The sequence below is a fragment of the Strongylocentrotus purpuratus genome, unplaced genomic scaffold (genome assembly GCF_000002235.5).
Source record: "Strongylocentrotus purpuratus isolate Spur 01 unplaced genomic scaffold, Spur_5.0 spur5_scaffold_21, whole genome shotgun sequence".
NCBI classification, from domain to species: Eukaryota; Metazoa; Echinodermata; class Echinoidea; order Camarodonta; family Strongylocentrotidae; genus Strongylocentrotus; species Strongylocentrotus purpuratus.
In genome coordinates this window covers 10041053-10067780 of record NW_022145607.1, presented here as the reverse complement: position 1 = coordinate 10067780, position 26728 = coordinate 10041053, and the positions used below count along the sequence as shown (strand labels likewise).

At 36.1% G+C, this 26728-nt stretch overlaps 2 protein-coding genes across 3 annotated transcripts in view; both read right to left on the bottom strand.

Moving 5' to 3' along the window:
* LOC582705 (protein dopey-1) overlaps positions 1-10151 on the bottom strand; it is a 43907-nt gene extending 33756 nt beyond the window's left edge. The window contains 3 exon segments of the mRNA XM_030994912.1: positions 366-530; positions 2381-2624; positions 9155-10151. Of these exon segments, the coding sequence (XP_030850772.1) occupies positions 366-530; positions 2381-2624; positions 9155-9201 (456 nt within the window). The 5' untranslated portion in view covers positions 9202-10151.
* Positions 10152-22430: 12279 nt separating this feature from the next.
* LOC100892664 (nose resistant to fluoxetine protein 6) overlaps positions 22431-26728 on the bottom strand; it is a 32375-nt gene continuing 28077 nt past the window's right edge. For both annotated transcript variants that reach the window (XM_030994909.1, XM_030994910.1), the window contains exons 13-16: positions 26238-26388; positions 25429-25615; positions 24133-24275; positions 22431-22913 (exon numbers count right to left, since the gene is read on the bottom strand). In XM_030994909.1, coding sequence (XP_030850769.1) covers positions 22785-22913; positions 24133-24275; positions 25429-25615; positions 26238-26388 — 610 coding nt within the window. In that variant the 3' untranslated portion in view covers positions 22431-22784. The remainder of the gene's footprint in view (positions 22914-24132; positions 24276-25428; positions 25616-26237; positions 26389-26728) is intronic.

The window sequence follows — 26728 nt, the reverse complement described above, 5'->3', positions numbered from 1 at the left end:
AATACTTCATTAGTATGTACTTTGAATACATAATCACCTATTGGTAATGGAGCGGAAAAGTGTGTGACAAAAAATCTATCCAATGTACATGTACACACCATTACAAAATTGCATTAGGATAGTTGTCATGCTTCAATTATCTTTCTCATGGACACATGGAAGAAATAGTCATGTTGCAGACTTACTTTACATTTCAGTGCACGTCATGGTTTTATGCCCTTTATTATGGGTATGCCCGTTTGGTTGTACTCTTTGGGCCTCTCCACACTCTTGCTCTAACAGCTTACCTGACATAGCAGCTTTGGTCCGATGAATCTAAAGATAAGATCATAAGTTTCTAAGGCCTTGAGGTTACCTGAGCTTACCTGACATAGCAGCTTTGGTCCGATGAATCTGAAGATAAGATCATATGTTTCTAAGGCCTTGAGATGGACCCCGCTAGGAAGGGCAGGATGCGTGCACTGGGCCAAACGTTTCCCAATCAAGAGACGCTTTGGAATGATACGGTACCGCGAGTTTGTTTGCAGGACCTAGATGTAGATATATAAAGGATAAACAGAAGTTACATGTATCTTCAATCACATTATTAAATTAAGGTTAAACAAATATTTTTTGGGAAGTCAATGGAATATTGATGTTAAAGTAGTGTAAGCCATTCGCAGTGGGTTATAAGGATTAGGTGATGTGGGCTTGTGGAGAAGTCTCCAGACTGTAAATCACAAGGTACAGGGTTCAAATTCCTCCCTTTGGCAAGACAAAGGGATTTGCTAAAATTGATTTTGATTTATCATTATTGATTTACCAATTTACCTCTACATTTGCCACACTCAACACTGGTGTAAGTGGATACTACATGCATACCTGCCAACCTGAGACAAGAGAAATTAGGAGTAAATTTTTCTGGACGGACTACGAGGTCGCGAACCACCGAAGGATTGGGGTAGTAGCTCGTAGATTGGGGGGGGGGGGTACACAGGACTTTAGGGTCTATTTTTTTTTCCATGTCGCTGTGTATATCTTCTATGAGCGCCAGCGCGGATGTCGGCGTGATCTGGTTATCAGTGCTGTGTTATGCTTTAGTCTTATACATATTGGTATTTATTGAGCGCCTTTACATGAACATGCTCAAGGCGCTTTACATTTCAAAATACAAACATAATAGTTATATACTCTCCAAGTGCATTACACTCTTTTTAAAAATTAAAAAAATTAAAAAAAATTAAATTTTTTTTTTTTTTAAATCAGAGTTTTGAGGCATGCACTCGGAATTCGGAGTTGGTATGAAAAATGCGGAGGAACTCCGCCTAAATCGGGGTGGTTGGCAGGTATGTACATGTATGTAGGATTATTTCCTTGAATTTACTGAGCTCTACAGTTGCTGGAGCGAAAAGCTGGATTATATATCCAAAGTCCTTTGGAAGCGCATAGAGATGTTATTTCATAATGTAATAAGTGCTATACAAGAACGGAATATTATCGTATTAAGGGTTAGCCAGGGAATTCAAACATGTATTCTCTATCATAAATACACAACAAAATGTGTATGAATGTTACGGGCATGAATTGGCTCTACTCTGCATGTCTAAGACTCAAAATCTTAGTAATAGAATACTATTAGAAAATAGAAATTCAGTCAAAGTTTTGGTTCTCATTATTTGTTCTACACTCTTAATTAATGAATGGCTTTCCCCTTCGTACAGGAAAGGAAGTCACATGAAGTATAAAGGCTAATCACATTGTTTATCTCACTCACAATGGAAAAGATACAAAATGAAAATGAAACTTGTTTGAAATGGAAGTGGTAAAATCCTGCTGCAGTTACTTGTAAATATTTAGACCACAAATAATACAAAGAGAAGTAGTTTCACAATTGGCAAGATATATATTTGATTTAATTTATGATCATGTGATTTTTGTTTTCTTCTCTTGTTTAATACTTGCCCTATGTGTTGAACCATATGGATCTTTTGAATTTTTATTTAAATTTATGTAAACAAGGAGGATTTTTGTCTTACAACATTAATTCACTTATTTGAAAATCATATGTACATGTGTATATTGTATAGGTCTTCCCAGACAAGACTAAAAAAAAATGTAGTGTAAAGCCTCATTCACATATTGTAGGACATGGTAAACCAAGTAAACAAAGTAAAAACCTTTTAGCATGTAAATGGCAGGCATGTAAGGACGAAAAAGAAGTAGCTGTTTGCAACAAAGGTCCGTACCTGGACTCATTTATCTATATGATATCAGAAACAGAAATGTGAAGAGCACTATGCTTAATTTTGCCGAGCCAGTTTTGAGCCAGTTTTGAGCCAGTTTACCACATCCTACCATGTTAGTGAAAGGGGTCTAGCCCTGACGGTAATACCATCCATACCTTGTTCAGCTTTCCCAATGCCGAGATGAGGTCCGCCCATTCACTGGAGTACTCGAAGGCCTTGAGCGCCTTCTCTACCGCGCTGACATAGGCACGGTACTTGGGCTCCGACAGCAGCTCGTTCTCATCCATGTTCATGGAATCTGGTAAAGAACGCTGTCCATTGGATTGACCAAGGATGATAGGTCCTAGGCTGACCTTGGGAAGGTTCTTCACACCGTTGTTGATTGCAGTCACTCCCTTCCTGTTTGAAGATTTAAAAAACAAAGATGCATATTAGGCTAGATTTTCCACCAAAAAATGATAGCTTCTTTTCAGTTGGTGAATACACATACCGGTACCCTGTCAAATCTATTTTTGCTGTCAGAGTGCAGTTAATATTTCATGGGTATAGCAGAGAATGCTTTTGATTGGACAGACCACTGATGACAGTTTCCAGGCTGGCCTTAGGAAGGTACTTGACCCCCCTGTTGATAGTGGTCACTCCCTTTATTCGAGATTCAGAGTCTGGAATACAACAATTTGGTTAATTTTCTTCAAAAATTTAAACATGGAGCTCTTCTCTTTTTTTTAAAGTGCCATATCAATTGACTTTGGCGATCATGCTGTTCCACAACCCTTGGCTCCTAGTCTTCTATATTAGCACCACTCCCAGTTCTTTCACTCCTCTTTCTTCTAATAATTTCTGCAGACTGTCCATCCAAAGTATCCTCCTTCTTCCCCTACTCCTCCTTCCCACAATTTTCCCTGTCAAAGCAAGATGCTCTAGGCCTTCTTTACATGCAATGTGACCCATGAACTACCTAATTAACATCTCATGTATCATTTCTCTTTGCACTCCAGGGGGGTATTTCATAAAGAGTTTGTAAAGTTACGCATGACTTTACGCACGACTTGTATATGAAGTGCCAGATAGGATGCCCTAAATTTTTTCTGATATTTCCAATAACCTCAATTAAATTATGGCAAAAAATAAACTTTGTATTAAAAATGTTTGTTATAATAAGAATGTTAATCTACATCATCACAGTTCAACTTAATAAATAATAATCAAGAATGATTAAGTATCCCATTTCATATACAAGTCGTTCGTAAAGTCATACGTATAACTTTACGAACAGCTTTATGAAACACCCCCAGCTCTTCTAAGAACTTCCTCATTACTAACTTTGTCAGTCCAAGGGAATTTTATCATTCTTCTTAAAAACCATGTTTTGCAACTTTCCAAATGCTTTTTTAGTATCAGAGGCTAAAGTCCATGTTTCACTTAGTTCAATGACTAGTAAAAAAAAAAATTATTGAAAAAAAAGGAAAAAAGCTTGAAGTAACTGGAAAAAGCTACTTGACAATCAATGTAGATGCTTCTACGTACGCTTCTGCCTAATCAACATCTCACATATCATTTTCCTTTGCACTCCAGCTCTTCTAAGAACTTCCTCATTACTAACTTTGTCAGTTCAAGGGATTTTCATCATTCTTCTTAAAAGCTACATTTCGCAACTTTCCAAATGCTTTTTAGTATCAGAGGCTAAAGTCCATGTTTCACTGAGTTTCAATGAGTATATAGTAAACAAATTATTCTTAAAAAGAAAGAAAAAAGCTTGAAGTCACTTGAAAAAGCTACTTGACAATCAGTGGAGACGCTTCTACGTACAAAATATGTACAAGGGATTTTCATCATTCTTCTTAAAAAACACATTTCGCAACTTTCCAAATGCTTTTTTAGTATCAGAGGCTAAAGTCTATTTTTTACTGAGTTTCAATGAGTAGTACAAAAATTATATATAAAAAAGAAAGAAAAAGCTTGAAGTCACTTGAAAAGGCTACTTGACCTTCAGTTGAGATGCTTCTACAGTACGTACACAAAATGTACAAGGTGTTTGCTACATTTTACAGAGCATGTACAATTTTATATTCCACTTACAATCGCAGAAAGTTTGTATTGTAACACTAGAAAAAAATGAACTCTTTCTCTGTACCAAGAGCTGCAAGTATAAAAAAGAGATGATTAAAAACTCCATGGATCAACACTAATTCCTCTCTAATCCCTGCTAATATTATCTAATCCTCAATGACATAATAGTGCATAAGCTTTGACAATAATCTCTTTATTCTCTCCCCTCTCTCTCTCTCTCTATCTGACACATTCACTCTCTCTCTCTCTCTCTCTCTCTCTCTATCTATCTCTCTCTCTTGCTTTCTCTCTGCCTCGATACATTTTGCAAGAGCCAATTTCCATTCATCAGATTTCCCTGATTTTGAGATGCTTATTCTAAACAGCTGTGAAGTTTCTGTCTTCTACAGTCAAGTAACAGTAACACATTTTGAAGAGAGAGTTGAAAAATTATTTGCAGGCTGCCACATTATTTTCCTTTGCTTTCTTACATAATTTGCATCTACATGTAAGCCTCTGTGTGTTCAAATGATGCAAGTTTAAATACAAGATGATCGAGAGTAAGTTTTACGCTCAGTTCACAGTAGGCTACTGCAGAAAGACGTTTGTGACTTGCAGTTATGAGAATATTCTTATGGCAGACAGTATGCACTCATAAATTCCAGAAAGTTCATGATTTAAAAAAAGAACAAAATCTTTGCATTCACTGATCCACTTTAAAAACAAAATTGCATTATAAGTCAGTTATTAGTGGGGTAATTAACATTTTCATACTTTGCCTTTAAGGTTTTTTTTCCCCCCTCCCCCCAGCACTACTTTTCAAGTTTTCCATGGGTGCAACCAACAACCAAATTGCTCTCCGCTCCTACATGTACATGTATGTACACATATTCCTTCATGGTGCATAATATTGCAGGGAGTCTGAGCTTGTAGACTACTAAGCATCTACACAGCAGGGAAGTTTTCAACTTGAGAGAACATTCAAAGGAAGTGAGATGACAGCGATAGGATGACACATCAAGACATCATCGGAAAGAAACATCATCATCTTCTTCCACCTGCGCATGTACAATGTAGTCTTTATCTCAGACCAGGTAGATTAACCCCATCTCCCTGCCTGGACTCATAAATGATGCAACTAAATCAATCATAAATCGTCGCTGTTTTCACGAAGTGACGGTAGTGAAAAAAAATTGCATTCACTTTGCGTTACGATTTTCCTCACTACCGTCACTTCGTGAAAACAAGGACGAAATGATGCAATTTGTTCTCACCTAAGATGAGGACATTTCCTCAAAATGAGTTTAAAAGTATAAAATTAGAGCAAAATAGAAGAAGTAATTCATTCTGTACGATTCTCTGTACAGGTACATGTAGAGTGAAGAAGAAGGTAAACAAATCTGTCAGACGTGTAGTCTAAATATTCAGACTCAATGGTCTCGACAAGAAGGGCTACATGTTAACATTACACACAGGCAATGTGCAATGTACACATACATGGACATCTTGTCTATAGAGTTCAGACCCTGAATCATGACTAATAAGGATAAGTTCTAGCACGCCAGGACATTCAGGGTTATGTACAGGGTGTAGAGCAATATTGGTTGATATTCCTATGTAGATACGTGACACATCTCAATCAGCTAATATTGACTCAATTAGTGATCTAAATCTATCCATGTTGGATCCTATGTACAAAAGGAAGTACCATCTGCTTGTAAACACAAGTTTCTCTTGCCATCAAATGCCATCAAACCTTCAAAGCATACTGTACATGCATATTAAAAAATTATAAATCAGAAAATTGAGTTGCACAAAATGAAGTACACTTCTAAAGTTGATAGCGATATGATAATGATAATTTTCATGACTTACATCCTTTGTCTGTTGACATTCATTAGGATAGTAGCTCTGTTCCTCTAAATATACATGTACATGGAGGAGTAATACGCACTTCCAATCAGGTCTCAAATGGCTTACAACATGTACACACTGTATTCCTTTCCTGCATTTGCTGCTCAAGGGTCACAAGCGGCATAAGGACCTTGTCTAGAAACCTGAAGTACACCACTGTACCAGCAGTTTTAGCTTTGTTTTACAAGCAATATTAACCAGCATTTCTTACGGGTTCTTGTTGCTTTTTTGTTTGTTTTTAATAATAAATAAATAATGCAACTGCAGTGTCTTAATGATCTGATGGGGTCATGTTGGAATGCACGTAGCAAAGCTCGTAAATTGTACACATTTATTGGCTGTACAGTACAATGTTCACTGAAAGGTATATAAAAGATGACTCATTATAGGCGAGAGGCATACATGTATTAGCACAGTATATACAAATGTACCTGGCAGTGTCTATGCATGATCATCAATTTGAGACAAGGCTGGGAGGAAAAAAAAGAGAATGAAATTGACTGTCCACTATTTTTGTGTCTCTTTTTCATGCCACAACTCCCACACCTCTCTACATCCCCTCCCCCTCCTCTCTCTTTCTCTCTCTCTCTAAATTGTTCTCTATTTATTCCCCCCCCCCTCCCCCCCCCCCCCCCCTCTCTCTCTCTCTCTCTCTCAGTAGATAATCTCGTTCATACATTGTATCTCTCTTCCTCAACGTTCCTCTTCCTCCTCCTCCTCCTTTGTCTCTCTGTCCTTTACCCCCCCCCCCCCTCCCCCCCAGCTCTTACTCTCTCTCTCCCTCTCTCTCTCTCTCTCTCTCTCTCTCTCTCTCTCTCTCAGTAGATAATCTCGTTCATACATTGTATCTCTCTTCCTCAACGTTCCTCTTCCTCCTCCTCCTCCTTTGTCTCTCTGTCCTTTACCCCCCCCCCCCCCCCTCCCCCCAGCTCTTACTCTCTCTCTCCCTCTCTCTCTCTCTCTCTCTCTCTCTCTCTCAGTAGATAATCTCGTTCATACATTGTATCTCTCTTCCTCAACGTTCCTCTTCCTCCTCCTCCTCCTTTGTCTCTCTGTCCTTTACTCCCCCCCCCCCCAGCTCTTACTCTCTCTCTCCCTCTCTCTCTCTCTCTCTCTCTCTCTCTCTCTCAGTAGATAATCTCGTTCATACATTGTATCTCTCTTCCTCAACGTTCCTCTTCCTCCTCCTCCTCCTTTGTCTCTCTGTCCTTTACCCCCCCCCCCCCCCCCCCCCCCCCCCCCTCTTTCTCTCTCTATCTCTTTCTCTCTCTCTCTTCCTCTCTTTTCCTTCCTTCTTTCCTTATAATGGTACTCCTGGTTCTTCCACAAGTTAAATTAAGTACAAAAAGTCATCCATGAACATATTTGTTCATACTCTCGTCCATTCCATACCTAAAAGCAATTACACATCTTTCCTGATCTCACACGATTCAGGTAATGCACCGTACAGCTACAGTACATACAGGTTGTATCAAACAACCCATACACATCGCTGTTTGATCTATGGTTAATCATTAGGCCGAACCTTTTAATAAAACCTTTATGTTCTGTTGCAAGCTCCAGTACAGGCAGTACTCAACGCATTTCCAAAACTAATTTTCTTTATTGCTCACTTGGAGAAGCATGCAGGGATCGCTAAGCCTAGGCTGTGCTGGCAGACTACATGTCAGTCAGCTGGTCAGGAAACTGACCTTGAATGTGGACAAGTTGGCAAGGTCAACAAACTTTTCAACAGTCGCCAGGTTTAAACACTTTTACTGTAGTGTAAACAGCTTTCACACTTTAATACTGTAGTGTAAACAGCTTTCCTCACACTGCCGCAAGAGCAAGATCCGGATGCATTGTGTTCCAAATGGGTCACTAGACACTACACAGCTGACAATAATCAATACAATTCCCTTTTTGCTTCAATGCATTCTATATTTTTAGAAAATCTCGCCACCTACAGTACAGTAGTTTACAGTTTACACACAATTACACGTATGAAGAATTACACCTACATGTAAATCTCTTTTGGTTTTTTTGTATGTGTGTTGTTGTTCTGTCCAAGCTATAACTTAAACTACATGTACATGAACATACATTATCATGCTCATGTACATTTACTACCCTTGTGATAGACATACATGTACAGTGTTTCGTCATCTTTTCTTTAACAGACTTATCCTCTTTGTTTTCTGCATTGTACGCACCTAGAAGCTGTTGCGCCCCATTTTCAAGTTTTAATTTTTGAATAAATCTGTCACCACTTGACAAAGGCTTATATCCTTAAATTTAAATATTTGCATCTCCTACAGTTCTTCCCTATGCCTACATGCCTACATTTTAATAACCGTAAATTTGTTTCATATTGTGAAACATACGTGTGTACCCATCATTACTAGAAGTCCATATTATACAGTGTACCTTTAAATTGTTCATACCAGCATTATTATTTCATCACGTGCCCATGATATATCATATACATGTAGAAGAAATATGATCTTTCGAACAACAGGATAGTTTTGAGTTTTACAATGAGCATTAAACACAATTTTGCTTTGTCATGAAAAAACAGTTCTTGGCTAGGAGATTCAAATTGTTAACTTGGAAAATGTTTCATGCTCAGCACTATCACAACCTTCCAATAAAAGTTGTCATAATTTATTGGGGTGGGGGGGGGGGGGGAATAGAAATTCATAGCTTTGTCAGATTTTATTCCAACTTACATAAATCTGTTCCTCTTATTTTTTTTACTATGTTCCTTCAGAGCAACTTGCTATCATTCTATCAAGGTTTGATTTATCTTAATAGTTCAAGTTCAAGAACAGATTATGGATAAACTGAGTTTTAGCAAACAGCGCTGAAATGGCAAAAAGCACACTTATGGGGGGGTTAAAAATTAACTTAAAATTAAGCTGAATAAAGAACATAAAATATTGTAATTATACAGAAAGCATATTTCAAAATTTATATCCTGTTATTACCTGACTTTGTCCTTCATGGACGTTGTGGTGCTTTCACTTCGCTTCATGGTATATCCTAATTAATCCGGCACGATAAGTAAACATCCAAGAGGAACATAGCTATGTGTACCAACTAATCCTTGCCTGGCATTAGAGAGTATGATAATGATCCTGAGTACACAATCAATGTTCATTAGCGTGTGATTCATGCAAAGATGTGCAGGCCAGGGTTGATTTGTAGATGGAGATCACTATCAAACAGAGTAAAATCAGACACATAGATGCTTTCAGGGAATACACTGTAGATGGGTACTGGTACATACATGTAATCATCACAATTGCTCAACAGAAGTTTGCATGTTAAAAATCTCTTGAGTAGTAAACGCGAGTTCAACTTCACAGAGTCTCACAAATCAAAATAGTGATGTTAGCACCTTAATGTCAAAGAACCAGAGAGAAGTCAGAACCAATGGCTAGGAAAAGAGACATCCAGACATAGCCTCCAGGAGCATCTACGTGTAACATCCATTAGAGAGCCAAGCGCCCACACAAATTTCTACGCCTTCTGTCTGGGAAGATCTGATTCCTCAGCAAAGGCCCTTTTTGACCTCAGCTGATCATACCTTCTGAAAATAAAAATGTATTCCAGCATGAAAATGTAGACATGGACTCAGGGTTCCTGCATGATCCTCACTTTTAAAAATTCAACACACCTGACGAGTCTCTTTCATTCAATAGCTCTTATGTTTACTGTGACATTAATATGCAAAAGATAAGTTCTCTTTCTGGTGTACTTCCAAAGAGCAGCTGCAATGGGATTGTCATTGAATGTTCAAGTTAAAGAAAATACTCCCTCCTCTGCATGCAGATATTCTTTTGACGACTCACAGTTGGGCTTAAAGAATCTATCATGCTAATTTTGAAAGCCTTTGAGACCTGTAAATTTACGCCAGATCCATGGTTGTGACTCAATTTCTGATGCAAACAAAATAAACAATGTTGAAATCCTTGTCTCCTCATAGAGAGTCCAATAAACATCTACATGTATTTGCAGAATCTATACAAAGAACTAGTTTTTACAACCCAGGACAGACAGTGCCTATTCAGTATTGATGCAGTGACGTCTGTACTGCAAAGACCTACTGATGGCATATGTGTGGCAGGGGGCAGTAGGCGTGACACGGATCAATAAGATCTACTGATCCTTAGTCAGCCTTCAGAATAGAATAGATAGAATTATTGAAATTGTGAATAGCCATTGATTCAAAAGCTTGGCAATGCTATAGATATTACTAGGAGAGAATATTACTTGGAATCTGGCTCCACAACAAATCAATGAATGAAAGAACAAACGGTTTGACGCTGTACGCAAGGTTACATCGACTTGATCAAGATCGCACTTCTGGCTGGCAACCAAAGACATTGATCCATAATGACAAATTTGTAGAATACATGGAACAATCCATTCATACGTCAGTTGCACTTCAAAACATTTATCCAACACAAGTATGTTCCTTTCAATGATGTCCATACCGTATAACCATTCACTGGCTACAAGAGTATCTTGATGCATAAACAATTAATATTCTGCAATTGCAATTATTGGAAGACTAAAACAACATTAGCCCAAGCAAACAAGAATTTAAGACAGTAAGCTTGTACGTATGTACATGTAGGACTGAATGAATTCCTTCGAAACTGTTGGAAGAATAGTAAATAGAATCCTTTTCTGTCACGGTAAACACACTGCAGAACACATTCTCGACAAATGAACATTCATGACTCTTCAACAATGACTGAACAAGATCCAATGATCTGTAGGAAGGACATCAGCACAAAAGGCCCTCAAGAACACTCCTCGAAGATGAAAGTACAAAACGGAGGGTGAAGGACATTAGAACACTGTCTATGAAGGATCACAAAAAGAGAAACCTGGAAGCAATTATCCGGCTAAAGAGAAAAATCAAAACTTTCCAATACAGTTCCTAACATTAATGATATCACTCGATAACGAAGGCCTTCATGGCTGGTATCACTCCAATACCACACAAGAATACTACAGTCCTGGCCAACTTGAGTAAAGTCCAAGTGTTTGGATGTACACCAACATGTGTAACTACATGTAGACCAAGGATCTCCTTTCTATCTCTTATAGTGACCTGAACTACCTGTATATATTTTTTCCCCTATACTGTAGAATGGGATGTTTTATTTTAAAAACGATTACCGGTATGTGGAACGCTTTATCGGACCATTACAAAAGAACATCCCTGGGAATGGAGCAGAGGGGAGATCTACAAGTATCACCCTCTTTTATACCATTCTTATAACCTCCACTGCACAGAGATTTTTACCAGGGCTGCGTTCAGATCAGACTACAGAAATCCATTGTATAGCTATAAGAGAATCGTTTCTAGCTATACAATAAAAGTGATTACATTGTAGGATCTGTAGTCTGAACACCATATAAAGAAATGCTGTTTGGGCATCATTTGGAGCAAAAAGATGATGAAGAATCAGCATCCCAGTCTAGTCTGAACATCGTATCGTTTCAAAAATCATATTAATTCTTCAATCAACGTTTCTTTATACGATTTTCATATGAATTACCTATAGTCTGAATGGGCTTTCAGTTTATTCCTCATGGACCAACTGAAGAAAGGTGGGATCTCAAGACATGTAAGGGACATGTACATGTACATGTAGATCTACTAATTAATTGACTCTCCCATACATTATGTATTACAAGGTACAATAGTACATGTACCCCCTACCTTTGGAGTTGAAAAGGTCAATATCAATGATGGTAACAATAATTACACGTAGCAAGTAATACACTGTTGAATACAGGTACTGATCAACAGTATTTGTGGTATAAACAACAACAACAAAAATCATTAAAGTAAACAATGATCCTTTTTACTACCAATATTTTCACTTTTTGTTTCATATTTGGTGTCTGGTGGTGTTATTTTTTAAGATGTATTTTTTGCACAGTTAGGCAGTACATTCCAACCTCCTATATCCCATTCATTTTAAGTGCTACATGTTTTTGTTGCCTTCATTTATAGAAATAAATTCAACCATTTTGATTTAATGTTTTCTTCAATATAAATACTTCTCTTGACCTACCATTAGAAGAATGATTACAGTTATATCTATCATCGACATACTTGTAAGTAGGACTAGGTATTATACAAAGAAAAAATATGGTTTAACTTACTCAATTTTCATAACACTCCATTGATGGCCAGGTGAAAACATCTTGAATTCTCAATTTTTACCAAGTAAAGCTCAAGTCCTTTTTCATATGTGTAGAAATCTATACCTCTTCATTTGATAACAACAAACCCTACACTGCCATATTTCCACTACTTTCACTCGGAAAATGGTGTTTTAATGTACAATGTACATTCAATGTACTTTTGTAAATCTGCAGTAATAAAATGATCATCAGTAAAATCCAACTGGAAAATTAATCCTCATCAACAAAATACACTGCCATATTTCCACGACACTAAATTGGCATTCGGTGTTTTACAGTCAATGTACTATTGTACAAAAATTGCAGAACTGAATAATCACCACTGACCAGTAGAATCTAATTGGAATATTAATCCTCATTAACAATTAGAAAGACAGTATGTATGTAATGTGCTTGACTGCTGTATTGATGCCCTGATTGAACTGTTTCAAGTAGCCAGACAAGCTTTGTAGTGGGGCCATGTTGTAACTAACACCCTCAATTCTTATGTTGAGTAACTCCCATCCAATACCAGATAAGGACCTATCGACCTCATTATGACTGATTACATAAAGCCCTATCTATTAGTATCTCCCCTCAAATACCAGCATTATCTCCTCAATTACGTCTGCATGAACATGTGACCTCTAATATTGGGTTCATCTATTGCTACAATATACAGTATAGCTCCCAGATGAAATTAAAAATCAAAAGTTCTGGTCATCAGTGTATGAAAATACTTTTAGTCTAGATAGGAGCTCTTTTTTCATTTCCTACAAAAAATGGGATTTCATCAGAGATGATTTTGTTGATTATTATTATTATTTTTGTGTGCGTGTTTTATTTTTCCTGAGGTCTTTTTGAGATTCCCAGGGAAATTAAAAAGTCTCCCACAACTACAGTGATTTCCACACCCACATCCCATTTCACTGTTGACCACCGGTCCACCGCCTTATTCAGGATATGGTTAGCAGCCGACAGTGTACCTTGTACTTATGGACATAACAAATACGGTAGCAGGTGGTACTGTACACCTTTTTTTATCATTCTCTCAACTAGTAATGACCTTTTTATTTTTAAAAGCATTCTTAGCCAGTTCAAATGAAATGGATGACATTTACCTTAAAAGGGACATACAAATACTATACATCTATACAAATACTATACATACATGTACAATGTATCAGAGAACAAAACTACATGTTGGGACTATATCCAATGATCTGTTTATTTGGCAGGTAGATTTTCTTCCAACTGTACCACAAATTAAATATAATAAAAGATGTGGGCTTTTTCAAATGGTTTTATCTTGACTTGTTGTATACATCTGCAATATTCTCAAATTGAACATTTGTCAATGACTATTAGAATTACATGTACATGTACATATACAGTGAACTATACAATTATTGATACCATTACCAAATTTTGAATAGTTGTGAAAAATTGATTTGTCCTGATTTTTGTTTCTTGGGAATATGACATAATAAAGCTTACATCTCAAAGTCTTCAACAAAGGTCCTAATTCAATCAGACCACCTTTCATTCTTGAGTTACACAAAAAATAAAAATAAATTAAAACAAATCCAAGGGTATACATAATCTACCTTTGTTGTTAACTGTACATTTTGTTGTTGTAATGAATGAATAAAGAATGGCAGTATATTAATACTGAATCAATATTGAATACATGTACATCTTATCTTATGCAGGTTCTCCTTTCATTTCAGACTCTACCACATGTGTATAAGTGCCCCATAAACAAAGTCTATAAAAGGCAAACAAACGTGGTCATGTGACCCATGCACATGCCCACATCATTTAGATCAAAACAGTCAATGCATTTACGTGTAAGGTATAGATATTTCCTAATTCTAAATCTAGGCTGACTGGTTGTAAACCATTCATCATCCCTACCTCATGACTAGCTTTAGAGTTTGATACCTCAATGGGATGCTATTGTCACTGAATAAAGTCAATAAATGCACACGATCATTTCCACGTGGTCAGTATTGAGCTAAAATTAGATATGAGGAAATACTATGCTTTCACACTGGCAGTGTCACACATCAGTGCTCAAAATTGTACATGTACATGGGAGAGCAAAGTGTGAATTATTGAATGTTACCTTCATGTGTGTGTATTTTAAGAATTTCTAAAAACAGTGTATAAATTATATGTATTAGATTTGAATTTGATCCATGATTCTTTACACTCTATAACATGTACAGCACCAATATTATATATCACAGCAAAACACAATGATAAAACTCTACAGGCTAAATTACAAATAAGTAAAAGTAATACTCCTAAAAATCTGGAGAAATTACAATTTCGAAATTTGTCAGATAAACAAAAATATAGAAACATCAGGTTCAAACTGACGGATATGAGTTTATAAACCTATTATTATAAAGATTCCTCAAACAGGATGTTATATGGACTGTAGAGGAGAGTCACCACCTGTTGCACTATGATCTGAATATAAAGAGTAGGGGGAAAACCACACCTAAAACACACATTACACTTTCATGATGTTTGTTAGAATTGATTTTAATCCAGAAAAGTTCAAAAAAATGGATCATTTGGTTTACACCTAAAGCTAGTATGAGGTCCATCCCCTTTACGGTTAGACTTCATGCATTGTACATGTAGGAGTGGGAAAAACCCAGTGCAGTGGTCCACCTGCACATCCTAATCAGTTACATTGGATTACACTCACTAAATTTGCTTTCCCCTCCCATTCATAAACTTGGAGACCCCAATGTTGTATCAGAGAATATTTGATTTAGATGCTGCTTGTAAATGACCCTGGCTTCTAGTTCTATCCTCCTCAGTCCTCATTCTTCTTTTTATTTTTCCTTCTTTTTTCTTTCTTTCTTCTTGTTTCTTCTTTTTCCTTCTACTTCTTCTCCTTCTTTCTATTTTTCTCCTTGAAAAAAGATAATTGTAATGATGATCATAATAATTATTGTAATTAATAATAATAATAAATAAATATTAATAATAATAAGAAGAACAACAATAATACTACTACTACCAATACTAATAATGACAATAATAACAATAAAAATGATAACAGTATTACTTCAATGCACCACATTTTAGTGAAATGTCAGCGAACTTGAACTAAGGCAATCATCCAGACCAGCGCCCCTACCGTTAAACGGAACGACTTGATGAGTGGTGCCTTATCGCGCTTATTTTGAAAAAAGCTGTTAGTGTATGTGATTGTGAAGTTACATACAGGTGTACATGTACACATACATTGTACATGTAGGCCTAAGCTTCTATTGTGCAGGACAGATGACGGCAACTTTTCACAAAACATTGCCGTCATCTGTCCTGCACAATAGAAGCTTAGGCCTACATGTACAATGTATGTGTACATGTATGTAACTTCACAATCACATACACTAACAGCTTTTTTCAAAATAAGCGCGATAAGGCACCACTCATCAAGTCGTTCCGTTTAACGGTAGGGGCGCTGGTCTGGATGATTGCCTTGTAAAGCGGACAAATAGCATCCTAAAATATATATGGATCGTCTCGTTTTCTTCAACGTTTTTTTTCATCGGCGCTCTGCAGTTTCCGCGTTAGAAAATAACCCCAGTTTACCTTCTACTTTTATGGGTTGTCCGTCTTCCCGAGGATTTATCGCTCATACTTGAAAGTCTCTGTACAAAGTCAATGTAAAATGCATCAGGAAAATCACTGCACAAAATGAAACTCAGTTTTTGTGGACGATGCTTATTTTTGCAGACGCATCTGTCCGCGTTTACGAAGACGATCACGATCTTCGTTTATGAAGACGATCCTTATTCTCGGACCAGCACCCCTACTGTCTGTACCGATTAGTTTATTTTATATCAGATAATTGCACAAGTTAAATTGTTAACCTCTTTTAGTCCTTGCTCTTTTAAATTTCGACCTGCCATAAAAAAAGAAGTCACAAATCATTCTTCCAAATAGAGTAAAGGAGCCCGTTTTCGGCCACTTAAGACAAAATCCTATTTTTAGGACTCTTTACTTCCTATTTATTATCATTTCTTGTTCAAATCATGAAGCAAATATTATTATTATTTAAACAAAAAAAGAATCCCAGAAAAAAAATAACGAATTGCCATGACAATATTCATTTCAATTTTCACTGTTTTGGAGCCGGTTATCGGCCGAGCGTTTCAGTTTACGGCCGCATGTACAAAGTCAATAGGAAGCGCTCGCGCGCGCCGTGCGTTTCCGCGCTGATGTACAGCACAAGCGGGCGGAGCAGGTATCCCACGCCTGAGCTCCCTGGTGCTCGCCTGGCCGAAGACAGGCACAGCGGTGATCGGAAGTTGGAATCTGAATTAGACAGAGATATCGTGTGTGCGTCGCGGTGTGCGGCTGCATTGATTTAATACATGCGATGAGATACTTTTGAGCTTGCGACTAACACAAAATCGGGCTCTAAATCTGAAAAATACTTGAAATAAAGCTCATTTTATGGTACCCATATTTCTTACAGACACGCGTAAGATACTCGATTTTTCAGATTCGGGTAGCGGGACCGGCGATTACATCGCTAAAATGTGATATTTTAGGATATATTTTTCATTGCAAATGTGGTTCTTCAGTGACACTGGCATGGTATGGTATGTGTGGGATATGTGTTACGCTATTATGCGATGTATTTTAGAGTGATTTTACCTTGCATCCAACCAATCGGCCGAAAACGGGAGCTGGCCGATTACGGGCTCCTTTACTCTAAAGGCAATAATTACAAAAATAACGCACCCAATCAATCGCTATTATTAAAGTTAATTAATCGCCACACACGACACAGTCAGGGCTACACACTAACGTCATAGTTTCATACTCTCATGTTTTACAAATTCGATTTCAAATCTCCTTCATTTTTTAGTGTTAGTAGATTGCAGTCTGACTAGACTCGACTCGACTCTAGCTGTATTAACAAAACAAGCATCAGCCAAATTGAACGTCTGGGACTACACATGTACTATGACAGAGTCTGTGCAAGGCACAGTCACAGGCGAGAAAATCGGGATCGGTCATCTATTTTATATCTAAATTCTGAAATAATTTCGATTACGAATTGTATACGAATTCTTACCTTAAAAATCAGAAGTTTCCGTGAAAGTTAGATGAATTTGGAATGAACAAACAGATGCTTCCAGATCCTGTTCAGAACAGAAAATGACGTGTGTACACTATTTTGTACCAGCAGGAATAATAATAATAGCTAGTCTAGAAATTCAGGCAGCGCAGTGCTAGTGCAGTGCAGAACATGCCCACATAACTATTAAAGGTACTAGATCTAGGCCTATGTCCCATTTGCAGGCCAAAAAAATGAAAAAGTTAAATTCCAACTGCATTTGAAAGATAATACTAATTTAGAACTTCCCTAAAAAAGGTGGGGCTTGAAAACGTCTTCAAGTGGGAAAATAACGACTATTAATAATAATAATAATAATAATAATAATAATAGCCTAGATCTAATAGTCCACTCCAAATTTTATTAAACCGAAACGGAAATTCTTTTTGCCCAATTGATCGTGAGCCCGGCAGCCACTGAGCAGCGCCAGATCGACGTTGCTCTATCCCCTTGTTGTTGAACGCCAAACAAGGTAGCAACAACTCCCATCTTTTAACGTCTTTTGGTATGACGCGGCTATAGAGCCCAAAAGTAATAGTCTTGATTTTCAGACAATTGTACCGAATGGTCATACGTTTTATGCTGCGCAAAGATTCAATCAGTTTAATCTTGGCCATCACAAGAAGTGGGTTATTGATGTGGACAAATGTTTCCCCCCATGATTGTTCGTTCGTGTCTCCTTAGATCAAGATTAATGTAAAGTTCCTTAATTAAATTAAATTAAATTAAGTTCTTCCAACGCCCGATGTAGAGGAAATGGTCTAGAGAACTTAAACAAGAATTAATAAAAACTTAAGAGGAGTCAGAAAAGTAAAATTATGTTAATTTTCAGATCACTACATAATGATATGAGAATCTCTCTCTCTCTCTCTCTCTCTCTCTCTCTCTCTCTCTCTTTTCCAATGATGGATGGAATGTCATGTGTGATGTACATGTACTCCCATTTGTTGTGTAGGCCATCAAATTACCTAGAATTATTTGAAATATACCCCTTTTCAGCATCAGAATATATTTTATGATATATAACATCATCCTTTTTTTTCTTTCTATTCTTCTCCAATAATGATGATTGTAATGATGATGATAATGATGATGATGATAATAATGATAATAATAGTAAAAAAATGTAGTAATGATAATAATTATATTAATCACAAATTACATTTAGCACTAAATATGTTTCTGAGCGCATAATTTCAAGAAGGAATAGACAAGACGGATAGAGACAGAGAGAAGAGCTAGAGTTGGAAATCGAGTAAGAAAGAGAGAACATTTCAGAATGAGAATATTAAATTAACATATACACACACACAAAAGACTGATGAAAAAAAAAGATTCTCTGACAATAATCAGTTTATTTGTCGATCATCTTATTCTTTAAGCTGATGCAATAATTTGCATCTGACATTTAGTTGTTGACATTCAACATTCCATATTTCCCAATTGCTTTTCAAATTGCAGCATTGGTACAGGACTATAAGATAACTGTGCCAAATTCTAAGATGATAGCCAGTCTATTAAGTAAAGTTCAACTCACTGCACCTCATACTTTTGAAGTTAAAACAAACACTTTGCACCCAATATAGTTTACTTTGCCAGAATTCTACTTTTTCTATCTCAATTCAATTTTCTAAAATACAGTCAGTGAAAATAGCCCATGAAATTTTTCTCACATTATCAAGGAGGCACAATGGCTCAGTGGTAGAGCAGCGCAGTCTTTTAACTGGGAGGTCCCAGGTTCAAAACCAAATTGATGCGCTGGTACCCTTTGGTAAGGCATTTTGTCTTCTTAGCAAAGTCGCTCGGAGAGAAATTTTAATTGGTCAGTCCTCTGGATTAAAGTAAACAAGCATATGCATGCTTTCTTTAATAGCAGTAAGGTAAGATAAAATCATCAAACCAATCCAAACCATATTGAAAGTCTATAATGATGTCAAGCCAGAAAGATGCACACATTTAACAAATCCATCACCTTGACTATAAAATAAAAGGTATATATACTGTAATTTAGTAAATTTTCTGGAAAAAAAGAAACATATTAAAATGAAAAAATTGCACTATCATACAGTCTCATTAAAAACAAACATTATAGCTTTTAGCACTTTTGAGTGCTGCATTTTCAGCTGGATGAGATATTTAAAAGACAACAAAACTAATATGGGCAAGGTTCAGCTTTTACATACATAAAAGTTACACCGTATCTGCTGGGCCTTCGTTATGGAATACTCTCCCTCAATGGGTTAAGAATAGCAGTTCTGCTGAGGTGTTAAAAAACAATCTTAAGAAATATCTGTTTAATTTAGCTTATAATTGATTACCATCACCTTTCATGTCTGTACCTTTCCTATCGCACTTTGTATAAATGTATCATGTATGTATTTCATCTTTTGCACAAGCTGCGCCTTGAGCATTTGACTGTCAAGTGGATTTGGCGCCTTATAAATCATATGTATTATTATTATTAATGCAAGACTTGGTTGATTGATTGATTTGTTTCACCAACAGCAATACAGTTATACATTTCATACAATGTGTTTACATATACAAGAAGAGAAACTATTGGTTGGTAAAAGGGGCCAGATAATAGCACATGTGCTAGTTGAGCCTAACCCCTTAAACAGCTAAACAAAGTATTGTGGTACAAATCAGTTTAGAAAACATAGCAAAACAAAAATAATGAATTTACCATTACAATCGATTCTTTGAAAAATAAGAATACTAAACAATGTCTTACAATATACAAACTAATAATGTAAAATATAATTTGTGTACATATGCAGATAATTGAACTTGACATATCATTCAGACTTCTCGCAGAATTTCCAATATCAAACAAATTTATAATTTAAATATTTGAAGCTACTGACATCTGTGTGGAAAGCAAGATGGGCTACGTGCATTCATTTTGAGATTAGAGTTGCACCCACAAGACTTTCTAAACAGGATTGTCTAAAGAATGTACTTTTTGTGACCTGTGCAGCATGCATGGTTCACGATCATGTACATGTAAATCACAGACCAGATACATGCTACGTGTAGAGGTGTTATGGGCTAGTGGTTAAGTCTCCACACTGTGTACCACAAGGTACAAGGTTTGAACCTCTGCACCAAACCCCTGAACCATCACTAACTTTGTCAAAAAATTAATCAACACTTGCCATACTATACCCAGGTATAATAGTAAGTGGGTATTATGCATTAGGATTTCTTCCTTGAATGCACTGAGCGCTACAGTTGTCGGAGCTAAAGCCGGGGTAATAATGTCCAAAGTCCTCTGGAAGTGCAAAGAGACGTTATTATCATTATTATAATTACTATCAGATATACTGCAACAACAACACATGCAGTATCAAGTTTAACAAGGACCAAGGCATACGCAATGTAAGAAAGCCTGTTGTATACATAATCAAAACTATTTGGAATTTTGCAAATAGTGATATAACATTTACTACATTTACAAGAGTACAAATAATTCATACATGTATGCATATTTCTATTGTTTGAGTTCATTTGAATGAAGTTGGTTATAAAGAATTAAACAAATTAAATATAATTATAAAAATCGTGAAAATACAAACTTCACTTACAAACCAGATATTCATGATTCACAATAGATACCTACCGCATACATGCCAACATTTGAAAATCAGAAATCTGTACAAATTATGCTATTTTCAAAAAAAAGAGGAACAATCCTAACTCTCCTATTCAATACTACAGACAAATTTGTACAGGAAGAGGAACACCTGCATTAAAATGATAATTATCTTCTCCCAAAAAGAGGAATGTTCCTCTTTAATCTGAACAGTTGGCATGTATGCTACCGGTACATCACTGTATATGGAATAAAACAGAGGATATTGATTTTATCTGTTTTTCTTTTTCAGTGAATGATACTAATTACATCATAAGTTCTACAAAAATTTAACAATGTAATCTTATACACAACCTGAATTTCATTGCTGAAAAATTATGAGAAATAGTGGACAAGAGGTCACATACGATTTGCAAAATCATCTTGTTCTATAAAGTATGCTTCCATGTACATTTAGATTTCTTTAACTAGATAATTTCATCTCTTTATATAAATATATATGTATTGACCGTTTCACAATGAATAATAATGTGTTGTTGAAAAAAAATCACATTTAATATGACACTTGGAATATAAAATATACTATTTGCACTTATCATTTTCTTACATTTCTCTTTACATTTAAAATGCAATCACAGATTAGCATTTGATACTTAAAAATCACAACTAGTAGAATAAAATATGACATAAAGTACATACATTGTAATATAGAAATTCACAATATCAGTTCTACAATTTCACTTTTTTCCAATGACACCACTAAATAACTTCATTTTTTCCATTAATTTCCATATTATTCAGGATTAATAAAATTGAGATGTGGCAAGTTTTATCACTATGGCACATAGATTATTAAATACCTTATTAGCACTTTGCCTTTTTACATTCTTATCTCACATTGCTGATGCAATCACATGTTAAACTTTTCATTCTCAATCAAGACTGACATGAAATTCATTATGGCACATTATAAAAAATAATCAATTGGGCAGTTAGTCATTTGCAGCTATTTTCTTGGTCAGTGTATAACATTTGGCAGCAATTTAAAATATTTATCATTATTCAAATTATCTCTCCAAAAACTGAATACGGACTAATGCAATATATGTAAAGGTTGAATCAAAGTTCAAACCAACTTTTGTATGAATATCCATGATGGTCAAGTGTAACATAGCACATTCTAAATCTTTTGTTACATGCTTTAAAGGTCCACTGCACTACTTGTAGCTTAGCTTGCGCCCTCTATATAACAAACAATGCCTAATCAGTGACCATTGGTCCCCCGTGATCCTCTTTTTCTTATGTTAACTGAGAGCTGAATTGATGAGATAACCACCTGTCCAGTGACCTTGTAGGGCGGTCTAATCCCTCCTGTAAACTATGGCAGATAAGCTTTAACCAATACACATCTGTGCTGTCCTATATGGCATGCATATCGATGTGTGTTACTTTTCAGCGTTTCTGATGTTCAGCTAGATTTATTAATTTCATATAATGCTTGTTAAAGTACTCAATTGTATTTTCTATTTCATAATTACATTATAATCAACTTTAAAGAATAGCTTGCATATTTTTGTTCTTTCTCGAAAATGCAATTCTAACACAGCTTTACTCAATATCTCCTGGGAAACATGGCTGTATATATAAAGGAGCCGAATCATTTTCTTTTCTTTTCCGCCAAGGGCATGAACAACTTTTCCAGGTTTCCTAGAGGGAATTCGATGGCTACAGCCATCAGAATTGCGGCGACGTAGGCTAGCGTAACGATGGCTGTTACCTCGAAGGCCTGCAATTCAAAGATATGATATAACTATCACAATACCAGATTATAAATAACCCTATGCCTCATTTTTCTTTAAATTTGTAGAATGATTAATAATAGACACAGTCAACATCAATAAGCAAGTGGACAAGGGTGCAGTATAAACTAATTAGAAATAATGCATTTTAAATACAAAAACAATTCAAAGTGTACCAATCACCTGAAAAGAATATTTTTTTGTGCGTAGCTAGAATGTATCAAATCAACCTAAAAAACCTTTACTTGCCATTCTAAAGATTTAAAGGTTAATGAGTACCGGGTATGAAGAAAATAAAGCATTTAACACCCGTCTAGAGGGCTCACTCGGAATCAAAGTCGTAATTGGGTTCCTTACGCCCTATTTTCTATTTGTTCACTAAGAATATGCTTGAATTACAGTATCTCCTTGTAGAAGTGATGATGTTTGAACCTCATATTTTGAATACGGTATCGTCACATAGAAACCCTTACATCAAGAGCAAAATTAGTTTTGGTGATCGACCTTTCATTTTATTCCTACAATACTTTAAACTTCTGGACAATGAAATTTGGTAAAAGGGTGGAGCCTGATCCAATTTGCCAAATGCTTTTGTGCACGTGACCTATTCATCTATATCTTTTAATATGTCTATGATAAATAACTTACAGGTTGAAATATGCCTATGAAATATACTTCCAGTTAAAAAATTATGAAATAAATAAGTAATAGTAGTAGTAGAAATCATGGTATTAATAGAAGTAGTAGTAGTAGTAGTAGTAGCAGTAGTAGTAGTAGTAGTAGTAGTAGTAGTAGTAGCAGCAGCAATTATTAGTAGTAGCAGTAGTAGTAAAATAAGTAGTACTAGTAGTAAATGTAGAACTAATAGTAGTAGTAGTAGCAGCAGCAGTAGAAGTAGTAGCAGTAGCAGTAATTAGTAGTAGCAGTACAAGTAATAGAAGTAGTAGTAGAAGATGTAGTAGATAACTTGTTCAGCAAAAGGTAAGTCTGCCACAAGATATATGATTAGTGGTAGTTTGGAAACAAAAATTGGATGGTCAATATGAATGAAGTTAAAAGGAACAACCTTTTGAAAGTTATTATCACTAGAAACACAGGAATCGTGAATTGATAAAAAGTGATAAATGTGTAATGTTAGCTCATGTGACTTCAATGCCATAACCAATAATTGCATTCTGATCATTTATACACAGTAATGCTACTCACCAGCATATAGATCGAGTAGAAGTAGTTGTTCCCATGATTGAAATCGTAGACCATGATTATAATAGGATGTAGAAGATAGGCGGAATATGTCAGACGGCTCATTGGTATCCACAGCTCCCAACTCAGGAAGTCGTTGATCCAACCTATATTAAAGTACATGGAAGAAAGAAGAAAAAAAATAACATACGTTTTAGAAGGTATTACAGTTGTATATTCCACAAACTAAGAATCTTGTTCTACGATTGGTCAAAAGTAAATCATGTGACGAAAGATAGTTCGCCCATCATTGCTGGGAGAAGCAAAGAGATAGGCTACTATCTACACAGTGCAACGCACTTTCACTGAAGATAGAAGTCCTATCCTATTTACACAGTGCAACACACTTTAATTGTATACACTGCATATTGCTCTCCTCTTTAAGCACTTTTAGTGTTAGTGCGTGAACTTTGGCCAGGCGCGAACTACATGCATATGGTCACACCACCATGCATGCACTGTACGTATCATACACCGTTTACTAGCTGTTAATTGATGACTTGTTGCTCTAAAATGACGGAAGAAGTGAAGTGTTTCCGATGTGGAATATAAAGCCTCGGCGATCTGAGTGTATACGCTATCTTTCCGAAGCGAAGCTGAGGAAAGATAGCGTATACACTCAGATCGCCTCGAAAGTGATAGTTTGTCCCATCACCTTCATCAACGGTAGTTATTTGCTTATTATCTGCCATTCGATATAGCAGCGATTTCAATTAGGCGTTTTGAGCAGCACATTATTATTAACAAGCCCAAGCCAATATTTCTATATTTTTCGCATTTCTACTCCAACTCCCTCCCAACTTGAAAAGGAACCTTGCACAGCTAGATCAGCGTTTGTCACCTGGAAGCCCGACTGCTGAGAACACAGCATTCTTCCAGAATCTTGGGTAAAGATAAGGTAAAGTACCTCTGGGCTGTTCTGATATACCTTGTAACAAAAGGTATCCAAACCTGACTCAAAGGGATTTGTTCACAAAAACAACGTACTCTGGCGTGATAATTATTGCATTTAAAAATTACAGAAAACAACTGAATTATTCATACCCTTACAAATTTAGTAACCTTTTCAGTAGGCAAAAAATGTATTTGTCCTGATTCATGTTTCTTAAAAATGTGACCTATTAAAACTCACATCTAAAAGTATTCAAATGCCCTAATAATTTAACCGGTCTACCTTTCATTCTTGAATTACAAAAAAAAAATATCAAATTTACAAGGGGTAAGAACAATTTAGTTGTAAAAACTGTAAATTATGCATACCTCCATATCCATAATGACATGCAAAGACCACCCAAGAGAGAGAGACAGCCCAAGTGAATCGACACAGAGCCATGTAGGCAGCATTCTCTGCAGTACTCAAGGGATGACCGTGAAAAGAAGGATATAATCCATACACCAGTGACATGCCAACTGCGGTTGCAAAGACCCACCCTATCATAGCCACAATCTGAGATGAAAAATCATATGATACAATACAATATTTTACATTTAATCTAATTTGAAGTAATGTATAAATACATACTTGTAGAATTATTTATATTGTTTCCATGTTTCTTTCAAAATCATTATGTGTCGATGTTGTAAAACTAAATATCCATGCACTATGTGAATGAAGTTTTCATAATAAATACAAATACAGAATAAAGCCAATACAATACCATATACTGTAATACATGTACAACATTAGATAGTTCTTACTGATACAATGATGTGTTTGTACTCAGCTCGTCACATGATATCAATTGCGAGGATCATATATAGGATATTTCATTCCCGATAATTTGTCAATGGTTATATTGACCATAAGGTCAAATGAGTATATTTTTGCGTCATACAGTATCCAAGCAACGCTGTGCATGTTTGCATTCTCTAACTGCATGCATCGGACGCGAAAGGTGGGACTGCTGGAGACAAATTTGGCATGAGATCGGAACTACCCTAAATTTTATACAACAAACTGTTATTAAGGTTATCTAATATAACAAGTATTCAATGGAAGGGTGTGTAATAAATACATTTGTGGTGCCCTCTTCGCAATACATTTGTCCTGGTTTCTACATTGCACTTACTGGATGCATCTTGAAGGCCTTGTTCTTGTAGAGATGGAAGAAATATCCCATCGCCATACCAACCAGATACGGAGCGATGCGGCAGTAGGGCTTGACATAGATCTCTTCCATGAAAGAATGGTTTGGATCTTGATGGGGGTTTGTACCATCCCTAGCAGATAGGAAGAGTTAATATTATCGTAACAACATAACCAACGAGATAATTGGTACTACAAAATTGAGGTATAGCTACCAATACAGAGAGACTAGGTCTGGGATTTCAGGAATCTTTTTAACTTGGTATCCAGAGAAATTTTGGACGGGTACCCGAAAGTGATACAATTTAAAACATCTGAATATCTCATATGAAGTTATTTTCATCCATGCTTAGCGGTGTTTAGTGTTATATCATGCCTCTGAAAGTAAAAAACTGAGGAAAAATAGAAAGAGAACATGTGTTCTTCATTCATGCAGGATGAAAGAATCAGGCTAAAAAAACACTGAAAACACTT